The 12,590-nt window shown below is 39.2% G+C and overlaps 1 protein-coding gene across 1 annotated transcript in view; it reads right to left on the bottom strand.

Annotated features, from left to right (window-relative positions):
- LHX9 (LIM homeobox 9) overlaps positions 1 to 12,590 on the bottom strand; it is an 84,561-nt gene that overhangs the window by 48,610 nt on the left and 23,361 nt on the right. Inside the window, 2 exon segments of the mRNA XM_067467568.1 lie at positions 520 to 575; positions 577 to 723. Coding sequence (XP_067323669.1) covers positions 520 to 575; positions 577 to 723 — 203 coding nt within the window.

Genomic DNA, 12,590 nt, shown 5'->3' with positions numbered 1-12,590 from the left:
AAGAAAGAAGAGAGGGAGGGAGGGCAAGAAAGAAGAAAAGAGAGAAGGAAGCATGGAAGCAAAGAGTGAAGGAAGGAAGGAAAGAGGTAGAGAAGGAAGAAAGGTAGAAACAAAAAGGAAAAGAAGAGAAAGAGGGAGGGAAAAAAGAAGAAAAGAGAGAAGGGAGGATGGAAGCAAAGGAAGGAAGGAGAGAAAGAAGTAGGAAAAGGAAAGGGAGGGAGGAAGGAAGGAAGGAAGGAAGGAAGGAGAGAGGGAGCGAAGGAAGGAGGGAAAGAAGGAGAGAAAGAGGAAGAGGAAAGAGAGAAGGAGGATGGAAGCAAAAAGCGAAGGAAGGAAAGAGGTAGAGAAGGAAAGAAGGAGAAAAGAAAAGGGAAGGAAGGAAAGAGGAAGAGAAGGAAGGAATTGCTTTCCCTGCCATTTGAACCCATTGAGCCCTTGTGCCCTGGACTTCAGAAGAGCAAGGGTTGGGTTTTGGACTGAGCTGTCTGGGGGGGGGGGGGGGGGGGCTCCCCTCCGTACCTGTAGTAATCCTCCTTGCAGTAGATGCTGCCGTCCTTGGCGAAGCAGGTGAGCTCGGGACTCCAGGGCCAGCTTACACTCGCAGCACTTGAGGCAGCGGAGGTGCCACTGCTTGTCCACCGCCAGCAGGTAATAGCGATCCGAGATCTTGCCACCGCAACCCGCACACAAGGCTGGCTTCTCGGGGCTCAGCGGGGGCATGCTCTGGAAAATAAACCACCGCATTCAGACCAGGGGCCTTTCCCCTCCAAGGAAACCTCCATTTGGAACCAGGAAAATAGAGAAGAGGGGCAGGGAGAGTGGCCCATTTGGTGCCCCCCCCCCCGACCCGCCGCGCTGCTTTCAATATGGCTCATTCCTTTGGTCATTCCAGTGCTCATAGCAATTGATTGGCAGCCATTCCTCTCCATTCAGGCTCCAGAACTCATGTAACTACATCAGACTTATTTGTTTAACTTTTCCCTCTACAAAGGAGAGGTCTAGCTTCCTTTTTTGCTCTCTATAGCAACATTTAGGAAGAAGGTTTTACACAGGGTGTTATTTAAACCTTTAAAGCAGGGGTCCTCAAACTAAGGCCCGCGGGCCAGATACGGCCCTCCAAGGTCATTTACCCGGCCCTCCCTTAGGGTCAACCTAAGCCTGAAATGACTTGAAAGCAGACAACAGGAACAACAATCCTATCTCATCAGCCAGGGGTCCTCAAACTATGGCCCAGGGGCCAGATACGGCCATGGATATGGTCCTCCAAGGTCATGGATATGGTCCTCCAAGGTCATGGATGCAGCCCTTCAAGGTCATGGATGCGGCCCTCCAAGGTCATGGATGCGGCCTCCAAGGCCATGGATACAGCCCTCCAAGGTCATGGATACAGCCCTCCCAGGTCATGGATGCGGCCCTCCAAGGTCATGGATACGGCCCTCCAAGGTCATGGATACAGCCCTCCCAAGTCATGGATGCGGCCCTCCCAGGTCATGGATGCGGCCCTCCAAGGTCATGGATATGGCCCCCCAAGGTCATGGATGCGGCCCTCCACAGTCATGGATATGGTCCTCCAAGATCATGAATGCGGCCCTCCCAGGTCATGGATGCGGCCCTCCCAGGTCATGGATGCGACCCTCCAAGGTCATGGATATGGCCCTCCAAGGTCATGGGATGCGGCCCTCCAAGGTCATGGATACGGCCCTCCAAGGTCATGGATGTGGCCCTCCAAGGTCATGGATATGGTCCTCCAAGGTCATTTATCCGGCCCTCCCTCAGGGTCAACCTAAGCCTGAAATGACTTGAAAGAACACAACAACAATCCTCTCTCATCAGCCAAAAGCAGGCCCACACTTCCCACTGAAATACTAATAAGTTTATATTTGTTAAATTGTAATTCATTTTAATTATTGTATTGTTTTAAAGTGTTTTTTGCACAACAAATAAGATATGTGCAATGAGCATAGGAATTCATTCATGCTTTTTTCTAATTATAATCCTTTTTAAACCTTTAAAGCAGCGGTCCTCAAACTATGGCCCGGGGGCTGGATACGGCCCTCCAAGATCATGGATCTGGCCCTCCCAGGTCATGGATCCGGCCCTCCAAAGTCATGGATGCGGCCCTTCCAGGTCATGGATGCGGCCCTCCCAGGTCATGGATGCGGCCCTCCCAGGTCATGGATGCGGTCCTCCCAGGTCATGGATGCGGCCCTTCCAGGTCATGGATGCGGCCCTCCCGGGTCATGGATGCAGCCCTTCCAGGTCATGGATGCGGCCCTCCCAGGTCATGGATGTGGCCCTCCAAGGTCATGGATGCGGCCCTCCCAGGTCATGGATGCGGCCCTTTAAGGTCATGGATATGGCCCAGGTCATGGATATGGCTCCCAGGTCATGGATGCGGCCCTTTAAAGTCATGGATGCGGCCCTCCAAGGTCATGGATGCAGCCCTCCAAGGTCATTTACCCGGCCCTCCCTCAGGGTCAACCTAAGCCTGAAATGACTTGAAAGCACACAACAACAACAACAATCCTTTCTCATCAGCCAAAAGCAGGCCCACACTACCCATTGAAATACTAATAAGTTTATATTTGTTAAATTGTAATTTATTTTAATTATTGTATTGTTTTTAAGTGTTTTTTTTTTCACAACAAATAAAATAGGAATTCATTTATGCTTTTTTCAAATTATAATCCTATTTAAACCTTTAAAGCTGGGGTCCTCAAACTATGGCCCGGGGGCCAGATACAGCCCTCCAAGGTCATGTATACAGCCCTCCAGGTCATTTATCTGGCCCTCGCTCAGGGTCAACCTAAATTTGAAATGACTTGAAAGTACACAACAACAACAACAACAACAACAAGAATCCTATCTCATCAGCTAACAGCAGGCCCACACTTCCCATTGAAATACTAATCAGTTTATATTTGTTAAAACTGTTTTAATGATTGTATTGTTTTAAGTGTTTTTTGCACAACAAATAAAATATGTGCAGTGTGCATAAGAATTCATTCATGTTTTTTTCGAATTATAATCCTATTTAAACCTTTAAAGCAGGGGTCCTCAAACTATGGCCTGGGGGGGGGGGGCAGATACAGCCCTCCAAGTTCATGGATACGGCCCTCCAAGGTTATGGATATGGTCCTTCAAGGTCATTTACCCGACCCTTGCTCAGGGTCAACCTAAGCCTGAAATGACTTGAAAGCACACAACAACAACAACAATCCTATCTCATCAGCCAAAAGCAGGCTCACACTTCCCACTGAAATACTAATCAGTTTATATTTGTTAAAATTGTTCTTCATTTTAATGATTGTATTGTTTTTAAGTGTTTTTTGCATAACAAATAAAATATGTGCAGTATGCATAGGAATTCATTCATGCTTTTTTCAAATGATAATCTGGCCCTCCAAAAGTTTGAGCAGAGGTCCTCAAACTTTTTAAACATAGGGCCAAGTCACGGTCCATCAAACGGTTGGAGGGCCGGATTATAATTTGAAAAAAAAACATGAATGAATTCCTATGCACATTACACATATCTTATTTGTAGTGCAAAAACACTTTAAAACAACACAATAATTAAAATGAACAACGAACTTACTAGTATTTCAAAGGGAAGTATGGACCTGCTTTTGGCTGATGAGATAGGACTGTTGTTGTTGTTGTTGTGTGCTCTCAAGTCGTTTCAGACTTAGGTTGGCCCTAAGCGAGGGCTGGGTAGCCTTAGTTTGAGGACTCCTGAGTTTAAGGGACTGTGGCCTGGCCCTCTGTTTAAAAAGTTTGTGGATCCCTGCTTTAAAGCGTCCCTTTCTCTTCTATTTATTTATTTGTTTATTTACTATATTTATATACCGCCCCTCTCAGCCTGCAGGCGACTCAGGGCAGTGTACAGTCAGCATCAAAAAACATAAATATCATAAAAAGAACAGTTAATTCAATATAAAACCAGATCAAACAATCAATATCAATTAAAAATGTATCAGTTTTTGACTCTCCTTGTGAAAAAAAGTAATGCTTCCATGGCTCTAACTTGTCTTTCTTTCCCAGCTACTGGACCAAGGGTCTGGAGAACAATCCCTATGAGGAGTGGCTTAAAGAGCTGGGCATGTTTAGCCTAAGTAAGAAAAGGCTGAAAGGAGACATGATAGCCATGTATAAATATGGGAGGGGAAGTCATAGGGAGGAGGGAGGAAGCTTGTTTTCTGCTGCCCTGGAGACTAGGATGAGGAGCAATGGCTTCAAACTACAAGAAATGAGTTTCTATCTGAACATTAGGAAGAACTTCCTGACTGTGAGAGCTGTTCAGCAGTGGAACTCTCTGCCCCGGAGTGTGGTGGAGGCTCCTTCTTTGGAAGCTTTTAAACAGAGGCTGGATGGCCATCTGTCAGGGGTGATTTGAATGCAATATTTCTGCTTCTTGGCAGGGGGTTGGACTGGATGGCCCATGAGGTCTCTTCCAACTCTATGATTCTATGTAGTCATGAAATAATAGAGGTCACCTTACTCTACTCATTTAGTTCCCCGTCCCGTCCCCCCCCCGTCCCCCCCCCCCCCCCCCCCCAATTGACTGATTAGAACTGTGAATCTGAAACTAAAAGAAAGCCCACCAAAATGGTTTGGATGCCTAGGTTAAACAATGGCACAAATGTGTACAGAATTGGTGACTATGTCTAAGGGTAGTTTTGCGTAGAGGACAGTTCAGGCCATTCTCTTCTGCTGTTCTAGGTTCACTCATTTATGACACAGGAGGCAAAACATTTTGACCCACCCAGGTCAATAAATATAAATTAAAAATGTAATATTCGTTTGTGGGATAAACATAACTCAAAAACCACTGGACGAATTGACACCAAATTTGGACACTATACACCTATCAGGCCAATGAGTGACCATCACTCATAAAAAAAACCCTTCCACTGTGTTTTTTATGAGTGATGGTCACTCGTTGGCCTGATAGGTGTCTTGTGTCCAAATTTGGTGTCAATTCGTCCAGTGGTTTTTGAGTTATGTTAATCCCACAAATGAACATTACATTTTTATTTATATAGATAATAGACTAGCTATACCCGCCATGCGTTGTTGTGGCCAACCTTCCCTCCCTCTTTCTCTTCTTCTCTCCTTCCTTCACTCCCTCTTTCCTTCCTATCCTTTTTTCTTTCATTCCTTCCTTCCTTCTCTACCTCTTTCTTTTCCCCTTTTTTCGTTTCCTTCCTCTTTCTCTTCTTTCTTCCTTCTCTACCTCTTCCCTTCCTTCGCTTTTTGCTTCCATCCTTCCTTCTCTCTTTCCTTCTTTCCTTCCCCCTCTTTCTCTTTTCCTTCTCTACCTCTTTCCTTCTTTCTTTCGCTCTTTCCTTCCATTCTACTTTCTTTTCCTCCCTCTTTCTCTCCTTCCTTCCTTCTCCTTCCTTCCTTTGCTCTTTGCTTCCATGCTTTCTTCTCTCTCTCCTTTCCTTCCCTCCCTCTTTCTCTCCTTTCTTCCTTCTCTACCTCTTTATTTCCTTTCATCACTTTTTTTCTTTCTTCCCCTCCCTCTTTCTCTCCTTCCTTCCTTCTCCACCTCTTTCTCTCTTCCTTCTCTTTCCTTCTTTCCTTCGCTCTTTGCTTCCATTATGCCTTCTGACTTTCCTTCTTTCTTTCCCTCCCTCTTTCTCTCCTTTCTTCCTTCTCTATCTCTTTATTTCCTTTCTTCACTCTTTTTTTCTTTCTTCCCCTCCCTCTTTCTCTCCTTCCTTCCTTAACTACCTCTTTCTCTCTTCCTTCTCTACCTCTTTCCTTCGCTTTTTGCTTCCATTCTTCCTTCTCTCTCTCCTTTCCTTCCCTCCCTCTTTCTCTCCTTTCTTCCTTCTCTACCTCTTTATATCTTTCCTTCACTCTTTTTTCTTTCTTCCCCTCCCTCTTTCTCTCCTTCCTTCCTTCTCTACCTCTTTCCTTCTTTCCTTCGCTTTTTGCTTCCATTCTGCCTTCTGTCTTTCCTTCTTTCCTTCCCTCCCTCTTTCTCTCTTGCTTCTCTACCTCTTTCCTTCTTTCCTTCGCTTTTCGCTTCTATCCTTCCTTCTCTCTCTCCTGTACTTTCCCCCCTTTCTCTCCATTCTTCCTTCTTTATCTCTTTATTTCCTTCCCTCAGCCTTTTTTCTTTCTTCCCCTCCCTCTTTCTCTTCTTTCTTCCTTCTCTACCTCTTTCCTTCTTTCCTTCACTTTTTGTTTCCATCCTTCCTTCTCTCTCTCTTTCTTTCTTTCTTTCTTTCTTTCTTTCTTTCCTTCCCTCCCTCTTTCTCTCTTCCTTCTCTACCTCTTTCCTTCTTTCCTTCGCTCTTTGCTTCCATCCTTCCTTCTCTCTTTCCTTCTTTCCTTCCCTCCCTCTTTCTCTCCTTCTTTCCTTCTCTACCTCTTTCCTTCCTTCCTTCACTCTTTTTTCTTTCTCCCCTTCCTTCCCTCCCTCTTCCTTCCCTTTTTTTGTATCCTCATTTCACTTTTTGTCATTTAGATTTATGGGGTTTTTCAGTCCTTTCTGTTGATTTTTGGGGGGGATTTTATGAGTGATGGTCACTCTTTGGTCTGTTAGGGGTATAGTGTCCAAATTTGGTCTCAATTCGTCCAGTGGATTTGGAGTTCTGTTAATCCCACAAACGAATATTACATATTTATTTATATAGATATTAGAATAATCCGGAATTCCACTTCGAAAGAAGGTGGGAAACTGCCTCCTTTTCTATTGTCGAAGGCTTTCATGGCTGGAATCACTAGGTTCTTGTAGGTTTTTTCGGGCTATAGGGCCATGTTCTAGAGGCATTTCTCCTGACGTTTCCACCTCACTACCTCTGAGGATGCTTGCCATAGATGCAGGCGAAACGTCAGGAGAGAATGCCTCTAGAATATGGCCCTATAGCCCGAAAAAACCTACAAGAACCTAGTGCCTCCTTATCCTTTTTTAAATTTAATTTTTAACCAAAAATAATATTACTTTTGAACCAATGTTTTGGGGAAAATGGGGAGAGAGTCTCCTGCAGGGAATGCACAGAAGGCTGGGGTCTCTCCCAGTCTGGAAGGGGAAAGATTCCTCCTTTCCGATTTGGGGGAAATGCCTCCAAAGCCCCTTAGTTTGGATCTATTCTCTCTGGGAAGGAGACCCTCTCCATTCTCCAAGGAAGCGGCTTTGCGTTTGCAGTTCCTCCCGTCTGAACGGGAGAGAAATCCTCAAGATCCCAGCAGAAGGTGTTTATTAACTTGGTTTTCCTTTTAGTATTTCCGGAAACATCTTCCTTCCGCTTTAAAACAGGGAGGATTTCTTCCGTTTGGTCGGGTTTGCTCAGCCTCCCCCCTAAAAACTAACTTCAAACCCGAGCTTGTCCTTTCAAGCGTGGAGTTGGGAGAACCCAAGCGAGGCTAATGCCTTTTCTGTCCTGTTTCCAAAGCTGAGCTGGAGTTCCCAACCTCCAGAAAACTAAAAAGAGAGATTAAACCTTTGGAGAAGTCTCAATTGTTGGCTAGAGTGCTTTTTTTATTATAATAATGCTACTAATACTAATAGAAGAGGAATCACAATACTTACAATATATTAATAATAATTTATTATGAGTATTAATACCATTAATAATATATATTAATATATTAATAATAATAACAATACCTTTTAGGATACTAATAATAATTAATGATAATAATAATACGTCGGTACTAGTTTATTATTAATAATAATAATACTAACCATCTATTAATAATTTATTAATAATTTATTATTAGTAATATTACAGATAATTTATTATGAGTAGTAATATGACTGATAAGATATATACTAATATAATAATATCAGTACTTTTGTAGTATACTACTCATAATAAATATCAATAATAACACGTTGGTACTATTATTATTAATAATAATAATTTATTAATAATTTATTATGAGTAGTAATATTACTGATAAGGTATATACAAATATATTAACAATAATATCAATACTTTTGTAGTATACTACTCATATAAAATATCAATAATAACACGTTGGTACTAGTTTATTATTAATAATAATATTAATAATGATTTGGCTTAATAATAATATGTTCTATTAATATCTATAATATCTACTATCTACTATTATTAATAATAATATCGTAGTCGTATGCTAATAATATATAATGATAATAATACTAACCATATACAAAATTATTCTTATTATTAATAGCACATTATTATTAATAACACCAACACTAATATATTATTAATAATAATATCGTAGTCGTATACTAATAATATATAATGATATATATTATATATATAATGATATATAATGATATATTATACATATAATGATATGATATATATATATATATCATATAATATATATATATATATATATATAATGATATATAATGATATATTATTAATAATATCGTAGCCGTATACTAATAATATATAATGATATATTATCAATAATAGATAAGTATTGGTGTTATTAATAATAATGTGCTATTATGAACAATAATAACTATAATATCTATATTTTAATATATAGTAACTATTATTAATAACACTCATTCTATATTATTAGTATACGACTAAGCTATTTTATTATTATTAATATAGTATATATTAATAATTTGGTATTATTAACAGTAATAACTATAATAACTATAGTTTAATATATAGTAACTATTATTAACAACACGAATACTAATATATTATTAATAATATATCATTCTATAATATATTCGTATACGACTAAGATATTATTATTAATAATGTAGTATATAATAATTTGGTATTATTAACAATAATAACTGTAATAACTATAGTTTATAACTATAATAACTATAGTTTAATATATAGTAACTATTATTAATAATAGTAACTATAATAATAATTATTATATCACCTATAATAATGAATTAATAGTGTAATAATAGTAATAGTTTGGACTTAAAAGCCATCCGATTTCCTTCTCTTACCCTAAAAAGTCAGAATTTCCTTGGAAACGAATTCGGAGCATCCCAGGAATTTATGGGGAAACTTTGTCGTGTTTTGAAGTGGGAGAAAAAAGAGGAAAGGCAAAGTGGTGTGTAAAAAAAGGATGCCAATACACACCCTTTGGTCCTCCACATCTTCCCACTGGGAATTTAGCTTCTAATACCCTTTTTTTTTTATTGTTGTTTTTCATTTCCTGGGGAATTTAGTTTTTGTCCCATCTCTCCCAAAGCCATTCTTTGACCCTTTTGGATTCCTAACGAGACAAAAACTGCCTTACAAACATGCCATTTGAACTGCATGATGTGGCTCTGCAAGGACCATTGGATCCATCTCAAACTGGATTTACATGGCAGTGTAGATCCAGCCCAAGCTTTAACACGAAAATAACAAGGAGTTGCAGTGTTTTGAAGCCCGGAATGAGCAGATCCGAGTTCTGAAAGGCTCCAAGTTTAAACTGTGTTCTAGTAGCGTTTGCTGTGTTCTGGTAGCATTTTCTCCTGACATTTCACCTACATCTGTGGCTGGTGAAAGCTAGCCTTGGGAAATAGTAGACTCATATAATCTAGCCTAATTAAATCTGCATTGTAGGGCAGTGTAGATCCATCCTGAGTAAGCGGGATAAGACTTTTCTTCCAGGAATGAATTTTAGTCCTGGAATATCTTGCTTTTCTGTGAAAATGTCTACATTTATAGGGCGTTTGCTATTCAACCAGAAGCAGGAAATTTTCTGAGACTGGCTCTGACATTAAATCCAGTCATGTCTGGCTCTACACTGCCTTATATCCCAGGATCGGATCCAGGATTATATCCGGCAGTGTGGACTCATATAACCCAGATCAAAGCAAACAATCTGGGCATAAACATGCAAGAGGTTATGGGCCCAGCACATTATTATTAATAATATCAATACTAATATAATAATAATAATAATAATAATAATAATAATATCGTATAGGGGGATATGAATTGTTAGAGGGCAAATAGCTTTGAAACTTATGTTTGTATTATCTTATTTTAATTGTATTAATAATTATTAGTTGTTGTCTATTGTCTACTGCTTATATTATTATATGTATCTGTTGATTGTTGTAAACCCTACTTAGTCCTAATCTATATATATATATACACACTATATATAGATAGATAGATAACTATAGATAGATAGATAGATAGATAGATAGATAGAGATAGATTAGGACTAAGTAGGCCTTACAACAATCAACAGATACATAAAATAATACAAGCAGTAGACAATAGACAACAATATATATAGTTATATATATATAGTTATGGTTTTAAACCACTTCATTGGATGTATTGCAATAACAGATTCCCAGATTAATTTACTGTTTATACCTTATTTTTTCTGGTTATTTAATATTTATTTTACTTAAGGGATATTTGTCTTTACTGTTCTAATGTAGCACAAATCCTATGTAAAATCACATATTTTTGACATTAATATTGAAACCTGAAATATATACAGAAAGTCTCATGGCCGGAATTACTGGGTTTCTGTGAGTTTTCCCCGGCTGTATGGCCACGTTCCAGAAGCACTCTCTCCTGACGTTTCGCCCACATCTATGGCAGGCATCCTCAGAGGTTGAGAGGTTTGTTGGAAACTAGGCAAGTGTATATATCCAGTGGAATGATGTCCTGGGTGGGAGAAAGAACTCTTGTCTGGTTGAGGATGCCTGCCATAGATGTGGGCAAAACGTCAGGAGAGAATGCTTCCCAGGGAGATCAGGCATGCCCCAACTCTGGCAGTCTTTAGGAGGAGCCTGAAAACGTGGTTGTTCTAGTGTGCCTTCCCAGAATAAGGAAAACTCTCAGCAATGTGCCCTCAAAATGCACTTTACCATTGAGTTAGGACTGACTGCATTCACTCACTTCTCTCTGAAAATGTTCAAGTCGGTTTTAAATACTTGTATGTCACTATTGATTGTTTATTGCTTATTTTTGTTTATGTGATTTATATGAATTGTATTCTATTGATTGTTTTATTTGATGTTTTGTTTATTGATGTGTTGTGGGCTTGGGGAGATGGTAGCGGGGTACAAATAAAGATTATTATTATTATTATTATTATTATTATTATTATTCTGGAACATGGCCATAAAGCCCGGAAAACTCACAGGAACTAAATTATTATTATTATTATTATTATTATTATTATTATTATTATTATTATTATTATGTACTAGCTGTACCCGCCAAGCGTTACTGTGGGTAACCTTCCATCCCTCTTTCTCTCCTTCTTTCCTTCCTTCCTTCCTTCTCTACCTCTTTCTTTCCCTTTTTCTTTTCCTTCCGCTTTCTCTCCTTCATTCCTTCTCTACCTCCTTCCTTCTTTCCCTTTTTTATTTTCCTTCCGCTTTCTCTCCTTTCTTCCATCTCAACCTCTTTCTTTCTTTCCCTTTTTCTTTTCCTTCCGCTTTCTCTCCTTCCTTCCTTCTCTACCTCTTTCCTTTTTTCCCTTTTTCTTTTCCTTCCACTTTCTCTCCTTCCTTCCTTCTCTACCTCTTTCCTTCTTTCCCTTTTTCTTTTCCTTCCGCTTTCTATCCTTCCTTCCTTCTCTACCTCTTTTTTCTTTCCCTTTTTCTTTTCCTTCCGCTTTCTCTCCTTCCTTCCTTCTCTACCTCTTTCCTTCTTTCCCTTTTTCTTTTCTTTCCGCTTTCTATCCTTCCTTCTCTACCTCTTTCTTTCTTTCCCTTTTTTCTTTTCCTTCCGCTTTCTCTCCTTTCTTCCATCTCTACCTCTTTCTTTCCCTTTTTTCCTTTCCTTCCAATTTCTCTCCTTTCTTCCTTCTCTACCTCTTTCCTTCCTTCCTTTGCTCTTTTCCTTCTTTCTTTCACTCCCTCTTTCTCTCTTTCTTTCATTCTCCTCTTCTCTCCCTCCCTCTCCCTTCCCTTTTTCTGTATGTGATTTAGCTTTTTGTCATTTAGATTTTTGGGGTTTTAAGTCCTTTCTGCTGTTTGTTTAGGGGGATTTATGAGTGATGGTCACTCATTAGTCTGTTAGGGGTATAGTGTCCACATTTCTTGTCAGTTTGTCCAGTAGTTTTTGAGTTATGTTAATCCCACAAACAAACATTACATTTTTATTGATATAGATTTTGTGACCATACATTGGCAAATCAGCTATTGGCAAATAGGGGTTTATTGGGCTCACTAAAACAGATCCCAGCATATTATTATTATTATTATTATTATTATTATTATTATTTTACTGACACAAAACTACAGTATGTCACAGCAAAGGAGATCTATATGCTGGATTTCATATCAAAAAATCACAAGTCGAACACTTCCCACCAATAATAATAATAATAATAATAATAATAATAATGTATTTTGTGGCCGTACATGGCTATACAGCCTGAAGATGGCTATACAGCCTGAAAAACTCACAGCAACCCACCTGTATTTTTTGTGTTTCCTTTTTAAAAGCAAGCTCTAACTATACTACTTTTAAGCTTTTTTATTGTATTTCTATTTGAATTACTTCTAAACTTGTTATTTTATTTACATTCGAATTATTATCTCGTGTTTACTAATTGTATGTTTAAGTTGATGTTATTTGTTTAAATTCATATGTTATGTTTCTCATTATATGTGTAATGCGGCATTGTAT

Source organism: Anolis sagrei, chromosome 4 (genome assembly GCF_037176765.1).
Source record: "Anolis sagrei isolate rAnoSag1 chromosome 4, rAnoSag1.mat, whole genome shotgun sequence".
Taxonomy (NCBI): domain Eukaryota; kingdom Metazoa; phylum Chordata; class Lepidosauria; order Squamata; family Dactyloidae; genus Anolis; species Anolis sagrei.
This window is presented reverse-complemented; position numbering and strand designations above follow the sequence as displayed.